This window comes from Chanos chanos, chromosome 8, assembly GCF_902362185.1.
Source record: "Chanos chanos chromosome 8, fChaCha1.1, whole genome shotgun sequence".
NCBI classification, from domain to species: domain Eukaryota; kingdom Metazoa; phylum Chordata; class Actinopteri; order Gonorynchiformes; family Chanidae; genus Chanos; species Chanos chanos.
In genome coordinates this window covers 22,493,647-22,521,004 of record NC_044502.1, presented here as the reverse complement: position 1 = coordinate 22,521,004, position 27,358 = coordinate 22,493,647, and the positions used below count along the sequence as shown (strand labels likewise).

The following is a 27,358-nucleotide window of genomic DNA, read 5'->3' as shown; positions in this document are numbered from 1 at the left end:
AGCGACGTCACTCCTGTGCGACATAGAACAACAACAACAAGAAGATGGAGGATGCCGTGATCAGAGCTATGTGTTTGTTGTGTGTCGTGGGTGTCATGATAATGATACAGTTCGAAATGAAACGTGCGAATAATGCAATTGAAAGAGCAAGAAGAAGAGCTAAGAGGCGAAAACTCATTCGAGAATTGGCAGTACTTCACATCAACAAAGTTGTGAGAAGAACACAGCGCCGCAGACAAAGGAGATGGGTAACTAGCTTTAATGTTAGTTTGTACTTTCATGTCATGTGAAAAAACATTTCAGAGGAAATTCAAAGGATGTGATGTACAACAAAATGTATTGTATGTGTTTCAGACGTTGCTGCGGATCATTGCACAACACTGTTCACCATTCATTTGGGTCCAGAGGAGAGTTGACAACTGGTGGAAAACTGTTGTTCCCGGTTTCACTGACGACCAATGGATACAACATTTCAATACATCTGTCGTCGCTGAAGCCTGCATTGGAGAAAATGGATACAAATTATCGTGCATCTGTGCCACTCCAAAAAAGAGCTGCTGTGGCGTTGTGGAAACTCGCTAGTAACGCCAAGTACAGGACTGTTGCACATTTGTTTGGAGTTGGCATTTCAACTGTCTGTGACTGCGTGAAAGAGTTCTGCTCCTCTGTTGAAGAAATCCTATTGCCTGAAACCATTCAGATGCCAAACGCGGAGAAGCTGAAAGAAATGGCTCTTTACTTCGAGCACAGATGGGGGTTACCACAATGTGTAGGGGGCTATTGGCTCACACATCCCTATTTTGGCTCCCCAGGAACACCACACATTTCAACCGTAAGGGCTGGTATTTCATTGTATTGCAGGCAGTAGTTGATGGAAGAGGTTTGTTTTGGAACGTTTACGCTGGGCAACCTGGCAGCTTGCATGATGCCAGAGTTCTGCGTCTGTCTACATTGTGGGACCTGGCTGAGAGAGGAAAGCTGTTTTCACAGCAACACTGGAGCATTGGTGGGCAAGACATTGGCCACTACATCCTTGGAGATGCAGCCTATCCACTGGCAAGCTGGCTCATGAAGCCTTTTCTGGACAACGGCCACCTCACTCAACAGCAAGAGGTATTCAACCACAAAACAAGCAAGGCAAGGGTTGTGGTTGAAAACACATTGGCAGGCTCAAAGGAAGATGGAGATGTCTGCAGAAGCGCAACGACTGCAGTCTCTATGGTGCTAACCTGCTGTGTACTTCACGACCTCAGTGAGAGCCATGACAAGGAGTACAGAGAGGAGTGGGGTGTACCTATCCCTTTTCCCCAGCCAGATCTGCCACTATAGCCCCCCGTTGCAGAGACTGAAGGAATTGGAGTGCGTGCAACCTTGATGCATCATCTTAACCATGTGGCTGATGTATGATGTATAAGATTCAAATCAGAGTTATTATAATTGTGTATTTCTTATTAGTTGTTGGGGGCATCAGATACAGAAATGAAAGGTTTTTCAAATGTTTTCCAATTTTGTGTGCTTTGTCTTCTTTCATGACTTCACCAGTACACCAGTACCTGCACAAATAACTTCACCACACCATATCTCTGTACAAACCTTTATTTGAATCTTAATCACAAAACAAGAGCATGTGCAAAACAACAAAACAGTAAAGTTTGTACAAAACAACAAGAGTGCAAAAGAATGAAGTATGTGCTAAAAAAGAACAGGAGTGCGCGCAAAACAAGCAAATAAATTAAGTAGGTGTAAAAACAAGAGTGCGTACAAAACAACCAAATAAATTAAGGGGGTGAGTCCACTTCAGGTCAGTCCACTTTAGGGTGAGTTGGGCCTTGCATCCCTGGCACAAGCCTATTCATGATCGTCATAAGGCCCTCAAGAAAAGTAGCCTGCTGGCACCTTGCCTCTGCAGCCTCTGCCCGTAGCTGTTCACGTTCCTCAGCCTCTCTCTCAGTCTGCTCCTTCAACATTTCTACAAGACCTTGCACTTGAACTTGGCACTGCCTGCGGTCTTACTGCTCCTGCTCCAATATGTCTTTTATCAGGCACAGGACGCTGGAGGCCTCCAAAAGCCTGACTGCTGAATCCTTTGTGTGCGCATTTCCAGCATATGCCGGTCTGTGGCCGAGGATACTGTCCAGAGTGCCATACCATTTACTCGTTTTTCGATCCGACCCGCTTTTGTTGTTATGGTCTTTTATTTTCTTGTAGTCCTGCTTAAGTTTCTTGATTTTCTCTCTGCATTGTTTCGCTGTGTGGTGGACACCCAACGAAGCTAGCTGAGAGGAAATGCTAGCGAATATTTTTATGTTTCGCTTGGAGGCGTCAAAATCGCGTTGAATCTTCTCTGTCGAATAAAGGCTCAGTAAAGCCTGAACTTCACTGTCGGTCCATTTGTCGCCATTTTTGTCCATTTTATAATCCTAGGTGTTGTGTTCTTTATCTTCTTCTTGTTCTTTCTTTTCTCTGTTTGCATGGCAAACGCTGTACACGGGTTTTTAAAAATGGTGGTTGCATGCAGTACGCCTACGTCTGGACCAATCACCGTATACCTATGTCTGGACCAATGTACACCTATGTCACCCGAAGGTTGCAAAAGCACTATGTCACCCGAAAGTTCCTGCGGTGCGAACACACGAAAAAGGGGGTACTTTCTCCAACAGTTCTAAGAACAATGGAAAAGTTCCTCCAGTGCGAAAGCGCCTAATGTGAACTTTTGCTGGTGTGTTTGTTGGCGTTGGATTAACTCTGTTCTGTTTTTTGGAGCTAGAAATCTCCATAGGTGTAGTGTAGCTATGCTCTTCGGCGTCCTAAGTTTAAGTGATTGCATACACACACTGTGAACAGTGAGCAGTGAATTTGTCCTCGCCATCCAACACACCAGTAGTGAACACGCAGGAGCAGTGGGCAGCATTCCTTGCGCCCGGGGAGCACTGGGGTTAAGTGACTTGCTCAAGGGCACACAGCCGTGGATGTTATCATAATCTTAGACTAAGTTCGAAGAGAAAAAGTCATCCAAGAGGATTTTTTTTTAAATTCAATTACTATTATGTCGTGACTCCATTGGTAGAGCTCAGAGGGATGCGTCTGCTCAGCCAGGCTATCAATACATATGATCAATACATATTTTGGAGAAATCACATAACAAAGAATGAAAAAAGCTTTCAGATTGCCAGAGACGGTAAATTGGGACTGTAATGAAAAGTGTGTTTCAATAAATATTTCTTTTTCTCTGTTGTGTTGCGTTTATTAACATCTGTGAGGCTATTTCAGTTGGTTGGTATTTAAATTTCATGTGTAAGACATATTTAGGAAGATAATCTATTGACAGAAGGCTACTATGTTTATTAGGATCAATAACCACATGGGTTTTGTGGGTTTGAGTGGGTTTTACTTTGTAGCTTATGAAGTGTAGGCCCCTTTAATGTACTTTCTTTGTGGAACACCATCGTAGTGGCGGCTGGTGAGCCGGAAACAGAGGAAGCTCAAACCTCACCTTTAAGTCTGTCGTTAGGTGCATATACATGGAGCCTAATATTCCGTTAATAATTGGATTCAAGCTCAATCGGAATGAAAATGCTTTATGTAAACACTTCGATCGGAATGAAATACCCTAATCCGATCGAGAATTCAATCGGATTGGAAGGGGTGGTGTAGATTTCTGATAATCCGTTCAATAGGAAAATATTAACCATGTAAACGCTCAATCAGATTGTCTTCTGCACTTGGAAGTTTTCGCACATGTTCAACACACAAAGTAATGACGTACTGACGTTTCACTATACATGACAGAGTTTAAAAAACATAGTTGACAGTGCGAGAAATTTAACACGTTTGTGTTAAACATTCTCAAAGAATTAAGAATGGTTGAGTGTCTACATGGGCGCAAATCCCACAACAATGAGCTGTTTAAGCAAGTTTTGGAGAATATTCTGCACAGAGATGATGTAATTGCTATAATAATTACAAAGTTACAACTGTCTTAAGTAATCAACTGATCCATGTCTCAAATGACAACTTGAGATCGGATCTCACTTCCCTTCTCTATATGCAAACAAACACGTAAATCATTTCCAACATGTCACCCCTGTCACTGAATTTCACTTTTGCTTTTTTTTAAAATTAGAAATAGTGCTTATAACATGTGAGATGTCAGACGAATTTGGTGATCATTGATCGCTGTTTTGGGACATTAAGGCATGTTAACCTGTCTCTTTGTAATGGGCGTCAGTGGAGAGGAAAACGCTTAACGTGAGATAATGACCATACTCTGAGGATTTCGATTTTGACAGGAGGAGGCGTTCGAACAAGAGATGTCTGAGAGAAATTTGGTGATCATTGATTGCAGTTTTGGAGCATTTAGCCACGTTAAGCTTCTTCACATTAAATGTTGTTGTTTTTAATCGGCAGGAGGCATCAATGCACTTTCCAAGTCTGTTGGAAATTAGAAGAAGAAGAAGAAGAAGAAGAAGAAGAAGAAGAAATCAAAACTATATCCATTTTGCTGTTGTTGTTGTCACACTGTAATGTGAGGCCGTTGGCAAGTGAATGTGTACATACACGAATGATTTCGTATTTCTGCGTAAGCAGAGGTCGTCAGTTGAGTAGGCGGTCATTCAATGTGGTCGAGTTCGCATTCGCGTTTAGGTTATAAATAATAATAGGATTTTTTTATAAGCATAAAGCATCAGTGTTGAGTGCAATGCACAATCGTTGAGCAACCATGCTTCGAAGCAGTGTTTCAAAACATCTGCACTGCGAAAGCTCAGCACAGCTTCGAAACATCAGTATCGAGCATCCCATCCCTCGATGTTTGTTGGTTGTTGTAGATGTGTAAATTTTGTGTGTGGGTTGTAATAATTGGAAGAGTCTTGCAGGATTTATGCCTTGGTTTTTTTCCTTGAAAAGAGTTCTGTAAATAGTGTAAATACGTTATTATTTTGGTTTGGTTCCTTTTCCTTTTTTCCCCCGTTTATTTATTGGCACTAGGTGATCAGCCACTAACCACCAACTTGACTCTTTGCCTAAGATGGCTCTGTGACATACCAAACAATTAGTTTTGGACCCTGGTTGTATGCCTGGGCTGTGAGTAAGTCAGGTGTGGAGTTGTATATCTGGGCTATGAGTTAGTCAGGTGTGGAGTTGTACTGTATACCTGGGCTGTGAGCAAGGCAGGTGTGGAGTTGTATACCTGAGCTGTGAGTAAATCAACAGAGGGAATGTAGAACTCCTGATCACAGGTCTGATTGTCTGACATGAGGAGGTGGTTCCTGGTAGCTCTCTCTTCATTCTCTGGGGACACATCACTTTTCTCCTGCAAAAACCAGGACAGAGATCAACTCATGCAGACAACAATGCAATAGAACTGAAGAGACACTGTACTAGAACTGAAGAGACAGTGCATTAGAAGTGAGGAGACACTGAATTAGAACTGAGGAGACACTGAATTAGAACTGTAGAGACACTGAATTAGAACTATAGAGACACTGCATTAGAACTACAGAAACACTGCATTAGAACTGAAGAAACAGGCTGTGTCCGAAATGGCATACTACCGTACTACATACTACATACTAGCCTAGTATACACTGCATACTGCGCACTACTCCACACACTAGTATACAGTATGGTACACAATTATGACAACTTTCGTGTAGTGTACTACACGTTTGCTATCGGTCGGGCTATCTGTTCTGTTAAAATCGAACAACACACGACAACCACAAATATGTATCAAAAGTAGCCCTATAAGAAAGCGTATGAAGATTTATTACACCAAAATATGCAGCTGATACATTTATATTCGGAACTGCAGCTGCAGTTGTAGTTGAAGCTGGTTCGGTCGCTGTCCGCCATGTTTTTAAAATTTTTTGACAGTTGGAAATCACCGCGTTGCTTCATGGGATGCAGTAGTCGGCGAAGTGAGCTCGGGATGTATACTAGAAATTTTCGCCAATGTAGTACATCATCCGGGTAACTGTCGTGTACTGCAAAATTTTTATTTTTCACGTACTGCATACTACATACTACTTTTACGTCATAATTAGTATGCGAGTAGTATGTAGTATGCCATTTCGGACACAGCCACACTGTATTAGAACTGAAGAGACACTGTATTAGAGCTAGACATTATACTGGAAATGTTGCTGTAGGTTTCTCAGCCCATGCTAACTGAGTCTACTGTATAAGAGGCTGAGTAGTCTCTGGAGTTCCCTGAGTTTGTACAAAAATAACTGTGCCTGAACCCTGATTGTTCAAATGACTGATGGATTGACTGATGCATGGACCAAGAAGGTGAAAGTCAGTCACCCAAGGGGAGCTCCCCATGGATTTGCCCATACGAAGATTTGGACCTGATGTTACTAAAGGTGTCATGAACCTGGACCTGTGCACTTACTGGAAGAGGAGTATAGGTGTGTGTGCAGAATCATCATCGGATTTCCAACACAAACTCACTTGTGGAGTGATGCAGGGTGAGACAAGCAGCCCATCCACACAGATGGAGGCAGGAGCCTGAGGATCTACCACAATGCTGCACCAGACACGTGGCCCAAACTGCTCCCCTCTGTGGGCCAGGCGCCAGTGAGAGGTGTAGGAGCCTTCCACAGCTGGAGCAGTGAGGGTTACACTCACCACACCCACCTGGCCAGGCTGCAGAGCTGGCACTGCGACCTCACGCCACCGCTCTCTAGAGTTCACGGCCAGGTTTCCCCACATGAACTTTAACTATGGGAGAAGGAGGTGCAAGAACACATCTTAATTCAGTTTAATGTCAGAGTTAGACAGAAAAATCTAAATTTTAATGGCCTTTTACCATCATAACTCTTATAGAACACTGCATGGAAGTGAGACAGCACAGTTTGTGAGCACTCACACGTGCCCAAAACAGATTAGCATTACATTTTACTTTATTTTAAGCTACCCACAGTTAGGACAGGATTAGATGTGTGTGTGTGTGTTAGGACAGGATTAGATGTGTGTGTGTGTGTGTCTTGTGTCAAGGGACTGGTGTTGTGTGAACGTGTCTGTGCCTTGGTCTCTGAGCTCCAGCCCACTCGGCCACTGTTCTTCATCTTCCAGTATTTGATGAACTTGGTGCCAGGGCGCAGGCGTGTCCCATCAGGCAAGTTCTCGTCCAGAAAAACAGCTGTCATGGCTGGAATCGCAACAGGGCAAGGACGCTTTGGACGACTGGCCATATAAAAAAAAAAGAAAGAAAAAAAAAACACTCACAAAACGTGATGCAGCATGATGAAGCGTTGAGAAATTTATCCATACAGTCCACTCCCCAGTGATTAATCATTTATATTTTATTCACACTGATCTCACTTACTTGGGGCTGTTGGCAGCCTGAGTGGGCCGTGGCTGCAATAGGACCGGAGAGGAGCTGCCGTCATCAGCAGCACTCCACTGCAGGCCTCTCCTCTCCATCCTCAGCTGTTTACGGATCTCCTTAACCTCTGCCTTCAGCTGCCGCTTCTCCGCTTTCAGACGCTGCTTTTCCGCCTTGCGGAAACTCCGGTCCCCCCGTCGGTAGAACCTAAACACGTTAAAGATGACATTTCCACAAAGCACACTCTGAGCCCAGTTGTTCAAAAAGTTTCACCTAGATCAGAATGATCTGGATTTGGAAATCCCATGTTTTGCTATCCAGGATCAGGTAATCCATCTTACTTTTCTGCCAGTTTTTCAAAGCAGCATTGGGTTGGACACCCTGATCCAGATACAGACTTTTCAAGATTACCAAATCCGGATTGCCAGTGCTCTAAATGGGACTACATATCACAATGTTGGCTACTAGCTATGTAAAGAACAACAGGTAGAATAGCCAGTGTGGGGTCACTTTAAGTTTTTTTATTTGAAGAGACAGAAAACAGCACAATAAAACAATACAAACATCCCCTTCCATTTTCAGTTTCCTTTAAACAGTCAGACCTCTTATCTGATCCACAACAAATAAATAAAAACACACAAATATACATTATTCACAAATACACTGGATATTTTGAACATATGTTTTAAATCATAAAAAGGCTAAATGTCCAATAGTTAACAAAATAAACAACGTTCAGAGTTCTTCTTCATTAACTTCACAGTTAAAATTAAATATGCTATTTCTGTTTGATACTGACAGCTGTTTTGGGGATATATTTTATGGGCACAAAATCCTTTTTTTCTTTTCTACTTTGCTGTGCTGAAAGGCTTAATAGGTAGACTAATATATACTTTATATACTTTATCACTGTAATGGTTAAACAAATCAAGTGCGAAATATAAATAAATATATATATAGTACATAATACAAATGTTGTATTATTAGACTGATTTTAAAGTTTTATTACATTTTCTTCCTAAAATCCAAGCTGAATCCATCCTTCTGCTGGGATCAGTATAATCCTGATTTTCTGGACCAAAGGTATCCCAGTCTTACTAAAAAGTTTTGAACAACACATACTGAAAGTTTGATCCAGATTAAACCAAGACTGGTTTACGTGATCTAATCTGATTTCAGAATCCTTTTTTTTCTTCTTTTGAACAACCCATTTTCAAGATTTGATCCAATCCGATAGCTGAAATCCAATCAGATTACTTCTGAACATCTGGGCCCTGATGATACTTGTATTGGAATGATTGACATCCATATAATTTCTCGGAGGACTGCTCCAAGATGACAACATAAGACACTCTCTTTCTTTTGGCTGCTAACTGTGCATTAAATGTAATATACCTAATTTTTAAGGATTGTTTTTGACCTGGTGGAATAACCAGAAAGGAGATGCGGTGTCACTTTATGGTGATATTAGTTACAATCAGCTGATTAAACCAGAGAATATATGCCTCTGAGAGTTACAGTGGACTCGATGGGTCTTTTGGCTAGTTCAAATAAGTTTTTCATTTTTTCTTTTTCCAAAGGAGTGTGCAGAGTGGTACCTGCTATAGTCTGGAGCAGGAGACCCATGTTCAGGGATAGACAGGGGAGTGCGGGCCCTCACGAGGTTGTGGCTGGGGTCATGAGAGAAACTGCAGGGCTCACAGAGAGTGCAGGATGTACACACACTATGAATAGACACAAGACAGACAGGAACTGAGCACATAAACTGAACAGTAGTCCTACAGATTGTCCTATCACTGTACAAAAGCATGAATGACTTTGACAGGTAAATACAGTGACAGTTACGACAAACAGTATATGTTACTCTCAGAATAGCAAATGCTATTGCTTAAGTATATCTTTAGACTACAATGGGAGAAGCTACAGAAGTATTCACTAAAAATCACATAGTTTTATGATTATAATACTGGTTCAGACAATGTAAGGCTCTTGAGTTTTTTTTCTCTTAAAGCCCCACCCACCTGCACTGGTATCCTCCACCTGAGGTCTGGCCACGGCAGCTGCTGCAGGCTGGAGCAGAGCTGGGGGCTCCTGGAAGAGTAGAGGACGTGACCTCTGACACCTGAGCCTCTGCACCCGCAGGCTTATGAATGCAGCACTGCCCTGAGAACTCACGACAGATCTTCTCCACCGCCTCCCTCACCACCTGCTCTTTAAACTGGACAGCATATTCCTTCTGATTAACAGCTTCCGAAAAAAAAAGCATCTTTAGAGGAACACCCCTGTCTGTCTGAGAGTGATGTGTCTCTAGAGAAAGCACAGCAAAAATTTGGAACTGCATATCCAAAGAAAACCTTTTTTTTTCACTTTTGTGTCTTTAGCAGGGTGTATTTGCATGAAAAATATCTGTCAGGTCACTGACCACGGAGGTCATTTGAATTAATCAAACTATTAAAAAATTTTGCTTATGGTGGTGCACCAGTAAATAACCCTGTGTATCAGTGCTGAGGCCATAGATTTGAATTAGATCTGCACTGACAGCTGGGTCATCCTACCTTCTCCATGTAAGATGTAAACCAAGCTGGTGGTGTTTTATCCTCCACTTTGGTCCCTTTGAGTTCATTTAAGATCACCTGTAAGGAAAAGCACAGTGAGTGATGTGAGGGAAATGAATCCAATCAAACACACTGCATATGTGTTAAAGCACAATAATTAAATATAGCTACAAGCAGCGATAAAGGGCCCTCGCACATTACATAGTCAGAGCCACAGCTAAAAGGATTCGGTCTTATCAACAGAATCATTTTCACATGAAAGAAACAATCTGCCAAAAGTAGGGGACAAAAAGGTGGGCCTTTTTAGATTAACCATTTCCTTTGTGCACACGCAGGCGTAAATGCATAGGCTTAAATGTATAGTGAAATGCATTGGCGGAGCTAATTCCATGACTTAAAGCAGAATTTCCCTGCACCACGTCCAACATTTTGACAGTTCGTCATCCTTCATCCTATACATGAAATTAACACAACACCACAATTAACCGAGGTAACAAAATACGATGTCTGTTTCTCTTAATAGGCCACTCGGAGCTCGTTTCTCAGTAAGCATGCGAAATGCCTTCCAACATGGGTGAGTTCGCAACACCAGTTTGCTTACGACTTATCCAAAATTTTCATACAGGGACAGCTCGCAAGCTGCTATCCCTGATTTCATCACCAAAGTAACACAACACCACAATTAAAAGAGTTCGTTTTTTACTAAGCATGAAAAATGCCTCCTGACACTGGTGAATTAGCAACACGGCTAACATGTTCAAAAAGCATAGGCTAACATGGCCGCTCCACGGGTCCGAATGTGTCTCAAGGGGTAGCCTACGTCATGACGCAGGCACCTCTACACCAACCCCCACGCTGCAACTCACTGATTTGATTGGTTAAACATCCTGTCACTCATCAGACTGGTGAAACTGGTCAAAAATCTGTTCAGAGGTACCCAAATTCATCCTTTATCCGTGCCTTTACCCATGGCTACACTGTTCAACATATCAAAAATACCATCATAGTATAAAATCAGGACATCCGTGACTTCATGTACACCAAATCTGAAATGAATCCGATGAACTGTCTAGGAACACTATAGCCGTGATGGGTGAAAAAGCCACTCTTTCTGTTGCCAGGTGGTGGCCCTATACCGGGGTGTCACTCTGGGCATGTGGGTATCATCATAACCATCATAACCAATAACCTGTGAAGTCTGAGCCATATTAAGCAATGCATGGAGAATTTATGATGTATTCCTGTTTGTGTGGTGAGACATATATATTCATCGTTTCGCAATTTCAACACCTTGCAAGATATCAAAAATTCCTTGGCTATTTAAAATCTGCAACATCTTGACATCATATATAACAAATCTGGAATGAATCCAATGAACTGTCTAGGGAGAGAAAGTCAAAATGTAACACATGTCAAAATGCAAAAAATTCAAAATAACTCACTTCCTGTTGAGCATGGCTAATACAATGTAATTGCAAATTTTTTTGTCTTGGGGAGACCCAGATGCCCACAAAATTTGGTGCATGTAGGTGAAAGTACATGCCAGGCACAAGACTCAATGCCACATGGGGCGCTATGGAGTCCCTGGTTCACATCCGTGGCCAAGCCTCTGTCCCTGAGTAACTGTCACAAGCACTGATGTGTGTATCAAATTTCATGAGTTGTCACCCATGGGAACCATCTGAAAAATGGCTGAGTCTTGAAAACAAAGAATAATAATAAATATAGCTGAAAGCAGCAATGCCGGGGCCAAGCAGCTTGCAGGCCCCATGCAGACAAGTAATCGGAACCACCGTGGAACAAGACACCAGTCCATCACAGTGTGGGCAGACTGACCCCCACTCTTAGAGCTTTAGCAGAAACCAAGGAAAACCACATAGCACTCCCATGGCCTGCCATAGAAAACCAGGGGAAAAAAGGATAATACCAAGATGGCTATAGAACAAAATGGACAACACAGAGGGTTCATAATTTCTCAACTAGGATCCTTTACTGTGATAACTCACAAGAATTTTCCATGAAATATCTCCTTTTTGCTGAAGTAATTGGTATTTTACTATATTTTTTTACTATTTTTCTGGTATAGCGCCCCAATGTGACCAAATTTTGTGAAACTCGGTGGGTACTTACTAATCCCCCTGGCAATGATGTGGACCAAGTTTGGCATCAATCCACGCAAGCATTGCTGAGAGAAACTCACTTCCTGTTTTAGAGGCCACTCCATTAAAATTCATTGGACAACAGTGGCCATATCCTTTGGCCTAGCAAAATTCTTTATAGAACTTTTGCTCAGATCCCTCTCTAGATGAAACATACCAAATCTGGTGGTGATTGGATTTACGGTCTTGGACTAGATCGCAAAAGTAGGCTTTTCGAAAAATTCAAAATGGCGGACAATCCAATGTGGCAGATTTTCAAGAAATGGATTCATTCTCTTCAGCATGACCCAAGGAATAAATTGACACAAAGGTCACCACTCTAGGTCATAAGGTTCAAAAGTTATAAGCAAAAATATATTTGTGGAGTTTGGCCTGTTGGTGGCGCTAGAGCCAATTATGGAATGACACCAAATTTGGTGACTGGATATCTTTTACAGTGCTCTATGAGGGTGCCAAACTTCATCATGATCCATGAAGGGCTTCTATGGTCTGCCATTGAAAATTACTTATTCCAAGATGGCCGACAAACAAAATGGCTGACGGCTAGGGGTCATAGTATTCCTGGTAGGGCTTGATACCGTGATGATGCACAAGAAGTTTGGCTGAAATATCTGCTTTTGTCGTGGAGTTATGGGTATTTGAATGAATTTTTTATGTTTGTGTCCTATAGCGCCACCATGTGGCCAAATTTCATGAAACTTGGTGGGGACCCAATATTCATCATGTCAATGAATTGCACCAAGTTTTGCATCAATCCATACAAGCATTGCTGAGATATGCTCACTTCCTGTTTGGAGCCTTCGCCATCAAAATTCATTAGGCAACAGCGACCACACCCTTTGGCCTAGCAAAATTCTTTATACCACTTTTGATCAGGATGGTCTGTAGATGGTGTGTACCATATTTGGTGGTGATTGGATCAATGGTCTAGGACTAGTTCGCAAAAGTATGTTTTTTGAAAAATTCAAAATGGCGGAAAAGATTACGACTCTAGGTCAAGCAGTTCAAAAGTTATGAGCTAATATGTACCAAAAAGTACCTTGATTTTTGGCCTGTTGGTGGTGCTACAGGGATGCATGAATTGACCCCAGATTTGGGACCTGGATAACTTGGCCTGGCCTCTATCAATGTGCCAAATTTCACAACTTTTTACCATACGGTTCTAGGGGCTGCCATAGACTCGCATGTGACGAAGTATAATAATAATAGTGGAACTTACTAACAATTACAATAGGTGCCTGCAGCTTCGCTGCTTGGCCCCTAAATATAGCTGCAAGCAGCAATGACAGTGCCAAGCAGCTGAGCGCCGGCAGGTAGAGGACAGGAAGAAGCCCTGAAGAAGACAGCAGTCCATCAGAGTGTGAGCAGACATCCCTTGGTGGGACTTTGGGGGAAGCAGAGACCCGGGACCGGTCCGGTAGCTCCCCCCGTTAGGGTGCCTGGAAGTCGGGGAAGACCACTGGCTTCCCTGGGGCCTGGAGGTTAGCTCCAGGGACTGAGTCCCACTGGGGGAAGCTTCCCTGGGGCCTGGAGCTCAGCCGGGGCCTGGAGCCATCTTCCGGAAGCGACGTCCCATTTGGGAAGCAGGGACCCATGGTCGGTTGAAAAGCTCTCCCCATCAGGGTGCTCGGAAGTCGGGGAAACTGGCCGGCTTCCCTGGGGCCTGGAGCTCAGCCAGGGCCTGGAGCTTCCCTCCGGGAGCCAAGTCCCACTGGCCCGAGATGCAGGGATTCAGGGACAGTAAAGCTTCCTGGGCTACGTCAAGTGGTTCAGAAGTTATAATCAAAAATGTCCTCTAGAGTTTGGCATGTTGGTGACGCTAGAGACGATGATGGAATTACACCAAAATTGGTGCCTGGATACCTTGGGCCATGCTCTATGAGGGTGCCAAATTTCTCCATTATCCATCAAGGGCTTGTATGGGATCCCATTGAAAATAATTGAAATTTGTTAAAAGCAAGACGGCCGACAAACAAAATGGCTGACAGGTAGGGCTTGATACTGTGATGATGCACAAGAAGTTTGGTTGAAATATCTGCTTTTGTCTTGCGGTTATGGGTATCTGAATACATTTTTAAATGCTTGTCTGCTATAGCGCCACCATGTGGCGAAATTTCATGAAACTTGGTGGGGCCACAGGATGCGACATCTAAATGATGTGGGCCAAGTTTTGCATCAATTCACCCTAGCATTCCTGAGATATGCTCACTTCCTCTTTTGGAGCCTTCGCCATCAAAATTCATTGGACAACAGCGGCTATATCCTTTGACCTAGCAAAATTCTTTTAACAACTTTTGGTCAGGATCCTCTATAGACGATGTGTACTAAATTTGGTGGTGATTGGATCAACAGTCTAGGACTAGCTCGCAAAAGTAGGTTTTTCGAAAATTTTTGGCCTGTTGGTGACGCTAAAGGGATGGATGGAGAGACCCCGAATTTGGTGCCTGGATACCTTGGACTGTCCTCTATCAATGTGCCAAATTTCAGAAAAATCGACCAAGGGGTTCTAGGGGCTGCCATAGACCCGCATGTGACAAAGTATAATAATAATAGTGGAACTTACTAACAATTACAAAAGGGTTCCAGCAGCTTTGCTGCTTGGCCCCTAATAATAGTGAAAAACCGGAGCAAAAACAATAGGTGCCTGCAGCTTCGCTGCTTGGCCCCTAATAATAATAGTGAAGAACGCTAACAGTTACAACAGGTGCCTGCAGCTTCGCCGCTTGGCCCCTAATGATAATAATAATAATAATAATAATAATAATAATAATAATGATAATAGTGGAACACCGGAACAAAAACAATAGGTGCCTGCAGCTTTGCTGCTTGGCCCGTAATAATAATAGTGAAGAATGCTAACAATTACAATAGGGTTCCAGCAGCTTCACTGCTTGGCCCCTAATAATAATAGTGAAGAACGCTAACAGTTACAATAGGTGCCTGCAGCTTCGCTGCTTGGCCCCTAATAATAGTGAAAAACCGGAGCAAAAACAGTAGGTGCCTGCAGCTTTGCTGCTTGGCCCCTAATAATAATAGTGAAGAATGCTAACAGTTACAATAGGTGCCTGCAGCTTCGCTGCTTGGCCCCTAATAATAGTGGAACTTACTAACAATTACAATAGGGTTCCAGCAGCTTCACTGCTTGGCCCCTAATAATAAAACTTAAGAAGAACAATATGTGATTGCTGATGCAATCACATAATAATAAAACTTGAGTAGAACAATATGTGATTGCTGACGAAATCACATGATAATAATAATGAAGAACACTAAAAGTTACAATAGGTGCCTGTGGCTTCGTTGCTTGGCCCCTAATAAATTTAGAAGATTACATTAGGGTTCCAGCAGTGAAGCTGCTTGGCCCCTAATAATCCTTATGAAAGCAATAGGGCCTTGCACCTGCAGTGCAGGCAGCCTCCAGTAGACACCGGAGAGCTAGCATCTTCGGTGCTTGGGCCCTAATTAAAAAACATGGACAAGAGAACTACAATTGATTCTACTCTACTATTCTATAAATAGTATTATGTGCAGATGCACCTGCATCTAAACCCCCGGGGAGTGGTGGAGCAGACTTTGTGAGGGTTTCTGTCACGCTGGTGGAGTGGTGCAGGACCCAAGTGCAAGGACACAATGATGAAGGTGACAAAACGGAGGACTTTACTTAAAATGAAGATCAAAATACAAGTACAAACTGAAACAAAACTGATAACAAAAAGGTGCATCGTAACAGTGTGCTCTAAAACACAAACAACGATAGACAAAGTACAAGGCAAACACTAGGACTTAAATAGAAGGAGAACTAAACAGGGCAAAACAGGATTGGTTGAAATTAACAAGGTTAATAATGAGACAAACAGGAACAGGTGAGGGGCGGAGACAGACACAGAACAAGAGCACAAAGACATATCAAACTAAAAGTCCGAAATGAGGTGCAGGCTGTGACAGTTTCTTACCAGGCTCTCCTCAGGAACAGCCGCCTGGACTTTGCGGCTCACAACCTGCGCCAGGGCCGGACAGTGCTGAGGAGCACGAAATCCTTTTTTGGATTCTGCAATACAGCTGGCCTTGACTGGTCCCAGAGCCAGGCTTGGCGCTGATCCGGGCACTCTGGACGTGTTGTTCCTTGTCTCATAGACGTTCATCTGCAGCCTGTTTCCCTGCCTGATGGCACTCTTTGAAACCAAAACAGAAATGGACAAGGTTGGAGCCTCGAACAGGACACTTCTGTAATTAAAATGAATTAACTGATTAGTATAACATACACTAAAAACAAAATTTATTAACACAAATGTTTGAAAACAGCTTTGTGAACACTTATGGTTATGTATACTGTTCGATGAAGACGATTATATTTGTCTTAAAAGAAATTGTTGAATTATTGAAACCTGCTCAAAAATGCATTAAATACAAAATAAGTGGGGTTATGACTTGTTACCTTCAGAGCCTCTTCATATTCCACTGAGAGGAGCACAAAAAACATACCATAAATGACTCAAAACCAATATTCAAAGTAACATTTTAGATGGAAGAACAAGGAGAACATAAGCTAAGATGTCTGGACCAGGGGTTCTCTAAATGTGAAGCAGGTCACCTGTCAGTCAAGTAAAATGGATCTCCCTCTAAATATTCAGATCTTGAGATGAAAGGCCCAAGATGTTCCCTCTTCTGAACAAGCTAATACACATTCTGTTGGCCACCTATCAACTCACTGTGCTTCCAAATAAACAGTTTACAAAATGAAGGAGTAGATAGCTTTTTCTGACAGGGCATAAAAAGCTGATACTCATTACTGTCGCAAACATGATTTAAAACTAATTCCAGAATGAAAAGATTAGTTTACTCACGCTGGCTGTTGAGTGAAACCTGAAACATGAAGTTGGAGACAAACATATGAACACATTTTTACATTTTAAAATAAAGAGTAGAGGCAGGTTGCACCAACAGGATTTAATCTCTCAAATGTAACTCCACAAATGGCAAAATTTATTAGCTGTACGTTTACAGCTGCTGCTTCCATTTGAGATTATGGTCTCTTTCTGCCAGGCCTAAGTACAACTTTTACACCTAGTACAGAAGGGTCCATCTGCAAAACAAAGCACAAACTGCTGAAGTAAGGGAATGACTGAGACAGAGAGCAGTTGCTAGTCTGATCCATATGAAAAAGGCTGACTCGACTGTCAGAGTTTACAACTGCGACTAGAGCAGTTTAATTTGTCAATCACGACATGTGTACTTTGTAGACTGAAATAACAGATTACAAAACATTACAAAACTAGTAACTGTACGGTTCTCATTGTGTGTATCAACACCAATTTAACAGTACAGTGAAAAGACGACAAGTCCTACAAGCAAAAACAAATTTCATAGCAGGAGACTGCAAACAGATCCTGCGACATCATGCACCAAGACGATAAACTAATGGCCCCTGCAGAGGAAAGTAAGTCCAGTACCAATGCAGAGGGGAACATGATCACAATAGACCAAGTATCAGTGTCATGCTCAAGACATTCTGGTTCATCACAATTATCATCCAAGTCCGCATCATCAGCCAGCATAGAAGCAGTCACAGCATGTGCACAAGCTGAAGCTGCATGAGCGCGTGCACTGTTCACAAAAAAAGAGAATGCCGTTAAGTTAGACAAAATAAGATTAGAGATGACCCACTAGACATGGAGGACTTTAACAAACAGCTGACAATAGACATGCAGGATGCAAATAACAATGAGTCATCTCTCTCAGCCACGAACCTTTGCCATACAGCTGATGGTCCCATCATAGCCGATCGCAAACTTCCTCTGTACTTCCCTCTGATAAATCGTCCCAGCCATGTGATTCGACACAGCAAGGTGGAAGAAAGCTAGAAGTGTCCAGCCCTCATTTGTCTCACTCTCGGCAGAGAGAGCACCCCCAGACGAGAGCACACTCGACACCGCTTCAGCATCCAGGAGCTCCAGGTATGTTGGACTTTGCTAAATACCTGGCACACTGCGAACTTGTAAATACAAGTCTTGTGCAGTTCGACAGTTGTCCTGAGACCTTTGGAGCATGGAGGTCAGCCTTTGTTGGTGCCATTCAGGGGTTGGACCGAGTGAAGAGCTCGACCGACTCACCAAGTGGCGAGGCAAAGAATCTTCTAACCATGTAAAAAGGTTGCGGTTCATGTTAGTGACCCCAGTGCTGCACTAGACACGGCCTGGAAAAGGTTAGTTGAGTGTTATGGCGTCCCTGAGATTATTGAGAACGCTCTTTTTAAAAAACTAGAAAGCTTCCCTGAAATCCTTAATAAAGACTCTGCCATGTTAAGAGAACTGGGAGATCTCCTAATGGAATCCCAGGCTGTGAAAGAAGATGGCTACCTACTTGGCCTAGCATGTCTGGACACTGCCAGAGGTATCAACCACGTGGTGGAGAAACTGCCCCACTATCTGCAAGAAAAGTGGATCTCTCGTGGCATGAAATACAAAGAAGAAAACAATGCTTCCTTCCCCCCCATTCTGATATTTCACTAGTTTCATCTGTTATGAGGCAAAGGCCAGAAACGACCCCAGCTTTGCCATTCCCAGCAATAACTTTGGATGTGAGAAACCCACATCCAAACACAGCCATCAGAGAATGCCCATCTCTGTCCACAAAATGGAGGTAACCCCCAAGGCCTCCACCAGCACAGATTCGACCATCAGCGAGGACGATCTTAGTAAAAACTGCCCGATCCACAATAAACCTCATCCATTGAGAAAGTGTCGTAGCTTCAGGATGAAGACATTAGAGGAGTGCAAAACTTACCTAATGGACCATGGCATCTGCCTCCGGTACTGTGCATCCTCCTCTCACCTTGCACGCAATTGCAAAACTCCAGTAAACTGCACAGAATGTGACAGCAAAGACCACATCACTGCTCTCCACCCAGGTCCACCGCCCTGAGCTTCAAAGGGCCCCAGCCCCTCTTCAGAGCATGGCGGGGAGGAAGACCCCACATTCTCAGCACCTTCAGTAAATAATACATGCACTTCCAGCCAGATCTTGCACGAAAATATGCTTGGTCCAAGTGTATCCAAAAGGTAAGCCAAAGGTCGCTGTGAAGATGTATGCAATGTTTGACGCCCAGAGCAATGGGTCATTAGTGAAGTCAGAGTTTTTTGAGCACTTTAACATAAATAGCCACGCATCTCCATGCTTACTGAAAACCTGTACTGGTGTTATCAAAGCTTCTGGGAGGAGAGCTGACGGCTTCCAGATAGAGCCTGTAAACGGCAGCATTAGTCTGACACTCCCAACACTGCTTGAATGCAACAGATACCGGATAACAGGACTGAGATACTTATGCCAAAGGTGGCTCAGAAACATCCTCACCTGAATTTTATCGCCTCTGAAATCCCAGAACTGGACCCAAATGCTCAGATCCTCCTGCTGCTGGGCCGCAACATCCTGAGGATCCAAAAGGTGAGATGTCAGAGAAATGGGCCCCACGATTCCCCATTTGCTCTCAAGCTGGACCTAGAATGGGTCCTGGTGGGCGATGTGTGTTTGGGGAATTCACACAAACCAAGTGTGCAGAGCTGCAAGACAAACATGCTCAAAAATGGCAGTCCGCCGTTCAGTCTTCAAGTGTACAAGGAATGACAATTAGGTTGTTCTCTCCATTGAGGATGAGGTCTTCCTGGACATCATGGACAAAGAGTTCTACAGGGATGAAAACAACAGCTGGGTTGCCCCGCTCCCCTTCAGGTGCCCAAAGCCTTGACTCCCCAAAAACAGGGGGCAAGCATTTACACGCCTCTCCTCCCTTTGACGCACTATGGTGAAGAAACCAGAAATGAAACTGCAGTTCATTTATTTCATCCAAAAAATATTCGACAATGATCATGCAGAGGTTGACCCTTCTCTAATTAGAGTGGTCTTCGACTCCAGCGCTCAATACCAGGGTCTTTCTCTGAATAATGTCCTCCTAACTGGACCTGATTTAAATAACAGCCTGCTGGGTGTGTTGATTCATTTTAGAAAGGAGCCTGTAGCTATAACTGCAGATAAACAGCACATGTTCCACTGTTTCACGGTGAGAGTGGACCACAGGGACCATTTAAGGTTCCTGTGGTTCCGTGATAATGATCTTGACAAGGATATTATCAAATACCGCATGAGGGTCCACGTTTTTGGAAACAGCCCTTCACCAGCACTCGCCATCTATGGATGGCGAGCTGCGAGGGAAGGTGAGCTTGAATATGGAACTGACACTTGCCACTTTGTGGGGTGAGACTTTTATGTAGATGACGGTCTTAGATCGTTCCCTATTGCTTCAGAGGCTGTTGATCTACTCCGAAGAACACAGGCATCACTGGCAGAATCAAACCTAAGACTCCACAAAATCACATCCAACAGCCCTTCAGTGTTGGCAGCATTTCCATCAGAAGACTGTGCTAAAGGTGTGAAAGATCTCAATCTGGGGGTCGAAGCCATGCTCATTCAGCGCAATCTCGGCCTGAGCTGGGAAATAGCCATGGACACATTTAGCTTTCAAGTACAAGACATGAGCAAACCATTTACTCGGCACGGCATCCTCTCGACGGTAAACAGTTTGTGTGATCCCCTTGGCCTTGTAGCTCCCGTTACTATCCAAGGGAGGTTCCTGCTCAGAAAGCTCTCCAAGGAAATTGACGACTGGGATTTGCCACTTCCAGAAGAAAAGTGCAGGGAATGGGAAACGTGGAGAGACTCACTGCAGGAGCTACATAAACTTAATATTCGCAGAACATACAGTTCAAAGTCACCTTGAAAGCAAAACACACTGAACTGTTTTCTCAGATGCCTCTAAGGCTATTGGAGCAGTAGCTTACCTCAGGGCAGCCGTGGTCTAAAGGTTAGAGAACCGGGCTTATGACCGGAGGGTTGCTGGTTCGGACCAACATCCATGGCTGTGTGCCCTTGCCCTTGAGCAAGGCACTTAACCCCCATCCCCAGGCGCAAGGAATGTCTGTGTCTGGTGTATGTGTTCTCTACTGGTGTGTTGGATGGGTAAATGCAAATGCAAATGCAAAAATGCAAATTCACTGTTGACATTTAAATATATGAGGATGTCACAATGTGACATTGGCTTTGTTCTGGGGAAAGCAAAGCTGACTCCTCCAGATGAACCCACCATACCAAGATTCAAACTTTGTGCAGCTGTCTCAGTTGTAGAGATGTCAGACCTCATCCTGGATGAAACTGATATTGTAAGTACAATAGCAATCCTAACATGGGGGCACCACAAGATGTAGGTGCAATAGGATTATCAAATCAGTCTCAAATAAGTCAGTCTCATATAAATAATTAACCAGTATTTTTGTATTTAATGCTTTATAATTAAACTACTAAAATTAATAGAATAATCTAGTTGTAACACGGTGCTACCGTCTTACTAATGCACTAATGTATTGCAATTACACTACTAAATCTATAACACTCATGAGCAACCAGGTTGATGAAGGCAATTAAAGTACTTTGATGGCAGAGGCATCCAGTGAATACTGCAGCAAAACAGACAGGACAACAGTTTATTCCAAAAATACCATTTATTAAATTAATCAACACTTCTTATTAACTAATACTGATATAGTACAAGCAATAATCAGCAGCAAATAGAATGATCAAAGCATAAATGACAATAAGATGTAGTGAGGCTATGTGCAAGTTTTAAAGTGTAGGATTAGATGAGTGTATGAGTGGAGTGGAGGCTGGAGTGAGAGATGAAAGGCGTGTGCGTGCATGTGTGTATGCAGCTGCGCACTGAAGAGAGAAGGAAGAGCCAGGGGGAGAGACTGTGCGCAGGCACACAGTCAAGAGGTAGGTGTGGTATGTGAGTGCAGTGCACAAGCGTCTGTGCTAAGCACCAATGAGAGTGGGGATGGGCAATAAGAAGCACGCGTGAAGGAGAAAAACAAAAGGTCTCTAATTTAAGAGCTAGTCTCAACTAGGCCCTAAACCCAAGCTTCTACCCAACCCTTAGCTAATCCTGAAATCCCAATGCTGAGGTGTGTGATGTGACGGAGGGAGATGGAGAGAGAGAGAAAGAAAGCATGCTAGCTCTATCTAATACAGATAGTGAACAAGGAAAAACATAACACACGGTCTAAGATCGAATCTCACGTGAATTACAGTGTGTACATCTAAACCACAAATGATTCAAATAACAACACTTTCCTCACGTTAACCAAACTTAATTAAGACTAACAATTGTCCAGATGCCAGCCTCACTTGAGATCGCTCTTGTGTAGCGACCGAAGGTGTGTCTTCCATTGTCCAGTGAACAGCACGGAACACACCACCTAGCCTGATCCCATGTTAATACCCAAACACACAGACAGACATACAGACAGAGACATTACGAGATATGACAAGAACAGGTGGAAGGACAGACAGGACCTCAACACACAAACAAGACGAGACATGACGAGACGTGACAAGACCACACTAACAGACGGACAGACCGACAAACAGACTGACATAACAGGACATAAAAAGACCAAGCATTGCATATAATAAATGAGAGTTAATAGGGAAATTTATGTGGTTATGTAGGAGGAATGATATCAGAGTTTATGATGAAAGGTAGGAAGTAAGATTTTGGTTAGGATTGCAAAGTGTATGTGCGTGTGTGTGTGTGCCTGTGCCTGTGTGTCTTTTGGAGTTGGTGGGTTTAGTTTACAGGCAAATCTAATGAGAAGATAAAGGGGGCCAAGATTTTTTCAACGTGTGAGGTTTGGAGCTGGAATGTAATTTTTTCCATAGATATGTAATCTTTGGGGAGGTTTAACCATTGTGTGATGTTTAATGTATTTCTAGTTTTCCAGTTCAGGAGGATTGTTTTCTTGGCGATAGTTAAGGCGATGAGTATAGTTTTTGGGTTTTGGATTGGTGGTTTTATTACTGAGAGTTCTCCAAGTAGACAGAGGGATGGGGATAGTGGAATGCTACAGCTCATAATACGAGAGATTCTGTCAATGACTTGCTGCCAGAAACTTTGAGCTGGTGGGCACAGCCAGGTTGAGTGGAGATAATTATCTGGGGTGTTTAATGAGCAGTGTGAACATGTGTCAGAGTCTGAGAGTCCCATCTTATACAAACTGTGCTGGGTGGTATGTGCTCTGTGGATTACCTTGTACTGTATTAGTTGTAAGTTGGTATTTTTAGTCATTGTGAAGGTGTTCCTGCAGACTTGGGACAGACTTGAGTGATAAGTCGTTTTCCCAGGCTTTGATTGGGATGGAGACTGTTGAATCTGTGGTGGATATTCGTTTATATGATTTTGAAAGATTTCTCTTATGCCTTGTTATTTTGTTGATTTCTTCTATAAGTGGGGAAGGGAGTAAATTGTTATTTGAAAAATTAATTTTGGATTTTAGGACAGACTTTAATTGGAGGTACTGAAGGTATTGTTATTTCCCAACATCGTACTTCTGGACCAGGTGTTGAAAAGCAATGAAATTGTTATCCTGGAAAAGGTGGTGGAGGTGCGTGATACCGCTTTGTTTCCATGTGTTGAAGATAAGTGGTTTCTTGTTGAGTAGAAAGTCAGGGTTATGCCAGATTGGAGTGTATTTGCAGGGTTTCATTGTAGATTTGAAGAGTTTGTTGATTTTCCACCAGGCTGTCAGAGTTGCTGAAATCACTGTATTATTAAAGCAATTATGGTCTTTTATAGTTGTGTTGAGAAATGGAAGGTCGGATATTGAAATTTCTTTACATTCTGATTCTTCTATTTCTAACCATGAGTTGTTCTGTTGGTTTGGATGAATCCTAATGATGATATACCATAGTTGATTTGCCAGATAGTAATTTTGGAAGTTTGGGGCTTCTAAACCTCCTTGTGTTTTGTGTTTTTGTAATGTGGTAAGTCTGATTCGGGGTGTTTTGTTTTTCCAGTAGAATTTGCTTGTTATGGAGTTTAATGAGTTGAACCATTTAGTGGTGGGCTTGGTCAGTATCATTGTGAAAAGGTAATTGATTTTTGGTAATATGAACTTTTTAACGATTGCTATTCTGGCAATAATGAGAGAGGTAAGTTTATCCAGCGGTTTAAATCCTCTTCTATTGTCTTTATTAATGGAGTGAAGTTCAGTTGGAATAACTCCGACAGTCTGTTGGAAATGTTAATACCCAGATACTTAATATTACCAGTGGGAATTGGGAGAGGTGGGTTTTGAGCTGTAGCATTCCAGTCATCACCATATATGGGTAGAATTGTTGATTTTGTCCAATTTATAGCATAGTCAGAGAGTTGGGAGAATGAATTAATGAGCTTGATGGCCTCTCGTAGGGAGTTGAATGGGTCTTGTAGGTAAAGCAATACATCATCGGCATAAAGGCAAATCTTGTGGTGAGTGTTGAGGGTTTGGATTCCATTAATGTTGTTATTTTGGCATATTGCAGCAGCGAGAGGTTCGATGAACAAGGCAAAAAGCTAAGGAGAGAGTGGGCATCCTTGTCTGGTTCCCCTGTGCAGTGTGAAATTTTGTGCTGTTAATCCATTGGTAACAACTGTGGCCATTGGTGAACTGTGCAGTATTCTTATCCACTGAATGAATGATTGTCCGAAGCCAAATTTATGTAGTGTTCCAAATAAAAATTTCCAATTTACTCTATCAAATGCCTTTTCTGCATCTAATGATACTATTATTGTTTTCAATTTGTATTGTTTTGATATATTGATTAGATAATCTGCACATGTTATTTGATGAGTGTCTTCCTTTGATGAAGCCGGTTTGATCTGAATGGATTAGTGATGGGATTACAGTTTCGATTCAGGTGGCTAGTGCTTTGCTAATAATTTTTAAATTTATGTTGATGAGTGATAGGAGGCGGTAGCTGGAACAGAGAGTTGGATCTTTATCAGGTTTCAGCAGTACTGAAATGAGGGCTGTTTGATGTTAAGTACCATTCTAGTTATGTTTGATGTTAAGTACCATTCTGAAAAACAGTGATGAGATTGTATTCCAGAAATGTTTATAAAACCCAGCAGGAAAGCTGTCAGGTCCTGAAGCTTTATTGTTTGGCATCTTATTGAGTGCGTTATGGAGTTCTTTAGGTGTTAATGGAGTGTCCAGTGCATCTGCTTGTTCCTTATTAAGTCATGGTAGCTCTGTATTACTAAGGAAGGTGTTAATATCTGTGGAGTTGGGTTCTTTGTCAGGAGTGTATAATTTGCAGTAAAATTCTCTGAACGTGTTATTTATGTCTTGGGATGACTGTGTGGTCTGTCCTGCCGAGTTCTTTATGACTGGTATAAGTGATTTTTCCTTATTTTGTTTGAGTTGGTTTACCAGATATTTTCCTGATTTGTTATTGTGTTCAAAATGGTTGTGTCTCAGTCTTTGAATCAGGAATTGGGTTTTTTTGTTTATGATATTGTTGAGCTGTGATTTAGTTTCTGTCAGTTCCTTCTGAATTTGCTCCGAGGGGTTTTTAGCATATGTGTCTTTAGTGCTTTGATTTTTTGTTTGTTTGTTTTCGAGTTCTTGTTCCTTTTTTTTCTTGTATGATACAATTCTTCCTCTCAGTACTACTTTTGCTGTTTCCCAAAGTAGGGTAGATGAGATTTCCGGAATGTCGTTCATTTCCATGAAGGATGCCAACTCTTTTGTGAAAAATGTATTGAAGCAAAGACGTGTTAAATCCCCATCTGGAGATGGGTTGTTTGAGTTGTTTGGAGTTTAGATTAAATGATACAGGGGCATGATCTGTGATTATGATGGGATGAATTGTGGGGTCTGAAATATCGGATGTAATTGAGTTGCTGGTGAGGAAGAAGTCAATACGAGAAAATGATTGACGGGGAGGTGAAAACTGTGAATATTCTCTGTTTGAAGGGTTTTTCATTCGCCAACTATCGCCAAGACCAAAATCGCTCATGTATTGTTTTAATATTTCCGTGGAGTGCCAGTTTCTGGAATTAGCGGTGGTAGATGATCGGTCTAGATTGGGGTTAATAACTGTATTGAAGTCCCCTCCAATTATGATCATGGAATCTGATAAGTTGGATAGTGAATCGAATGTATGGAAGAAGGCAGGGTCGTCAGTATTTGGTCCATATATGTTTGCAACAGTGAAGTTGTTGTTGTTAATGGTGACATTTATGATAACATATCGCCTTTCAGGATCAGTGACAGTAGTGTTATAAATTAGTTGCACTTTTTTGTTTATTAAAATTGACACTCCTCTTTGCTTAGAATTGTAAGTTGATGAGTATACTTCATTGAATTGTGGGGTTTTCATTTTCTGGTTTTCGGGCTTCTGTTAAGTGGATTTCTTGTATCAAGCAAATATCTGCTTGTAATTTGATTAATTGGTTTATAATTTTAGTCCTCTTTGCCTGTGAACTAGCCCCACGGACACTCCAGGTTACAAATTTGAGTGAGGTCACTGATATGGCTCAGGGTATAAGCTATATGTTGTGGGGGGAAGTTTGTATGTGTTAGAAAATTGTAGTAGGTGTGAGTGTAAAAATTTGTGGTGAGTGTGTGGTGTATCAACATTAGTTTGCAGTGTTTGATTTACATTCTGAGATGATATAAGATAGGTAACAATAGAAAATTTGACATTCCTGTGAAGTGGCTTCACCACAGTCATCACTATAATACCGTACAATTTCTCCTCACACATGTCCTAGGCTAGCTTAACAGACAAACGCAGACAGACAAAAGACAGAGACAGATATTATGCACAGGAGGAGAGTCTAGCAGAATCAGAGAGAGAGAAAGGGACAGAGAGAGAGGGAGAGAGATGGATAGAAAGGTAGTGACTGTAGAGTCAGCAGTAGGTGTAATAATAATTCTTTTTTTTTCTTTTTTTTTTATCAGTGGACAGCAGGTTGTAAATTTTAAGTTCTGTTTTCATATTGGTGGACTACTGTATGCTTGGGTGACTAAAGCAAGGTGGTGATGTTGCGATCTCAGTAAAGTTGTCCGTCAATGTATAACTTATCCACAGTCAACACAGCTTGTCTTCCCTTCTCCCGAAATTGTTTCAGGATCGGGAGAAGTATTTTTCTTCTTTCTTGTTTTTATCTTGGATAATGGTCGTTGATGCCATAATTCGTTCCTTTCAATTCTTTTCCTTTGCTTTTAACGAGTTCTTTTTGTTTGTAATGTTCGAATTTTGCGACTTTTTTTCTTGTTGGAGTCTTTTGCGCCGAGGCGGCGAACTCGGCGAAATGTTATGATGTTTACGGTGTCTGGTGGTAATTTTAAGGCTGACTGCATAAGTTGTTTAATTGCATCTTCCGGTCGTTTGTTCAGGTATTCCCGAGAAGATAACATTCTCGCACATGCTGCGGCATTCGA

General features: G+C 42.3%; 1 protein-coding gene across 1 annotated transcript in view; it reads right to left on the bottom strand.

Annotated features, from left to right (window-relative positions):
- The window catches only part of nbr1b (NBR1 autophagy cargo receptor b), a 52,284-nt gene that overhangs the window by 11,351 nt on the left and 13,575 nt on the right, over positions 1-27,358 (bottom strand). Inside the window, exons 3-12 of the mRNA XM_030782982.1 lie at positions 16,889-16,907; positions 16,480-16,502; positions 15,998-16,216; positions 9,886-9,963; positions 9,352-9,548; positions 8,929-9,054; positions 7,331-7,537; positions 7,029-7,188; positions 6,454-6,723; positions 5,189-5,311 (exon numbers count right to left, since the gene is read on the bottom strand). Coding sequence (XP_030638842.1) covers positions 5,189-5,311; positions 6,454-6,723; positions 7,029-7,188; positions 7,331-7,537; positions 8,929-9,054; positions 9,352-9,548; positions 9,886-9,963; positions 15,998-16,216; positions 16,480-16,502; positions 16,889-16,907 — 1,422 coding nt within the window. The remainder of the gene's footprint in view (positions 1-5,188; positions 5,312-6,453; positions 6,724-7,028; positions 7,189-7,330; positions 7,538-8,928; positions 9,055-9,351; positions 9,549-9,885; positions 9,964-15,997; positions 16,217-16,479; positions 16,503-16,888; positions 16,908-27,358) is intronic.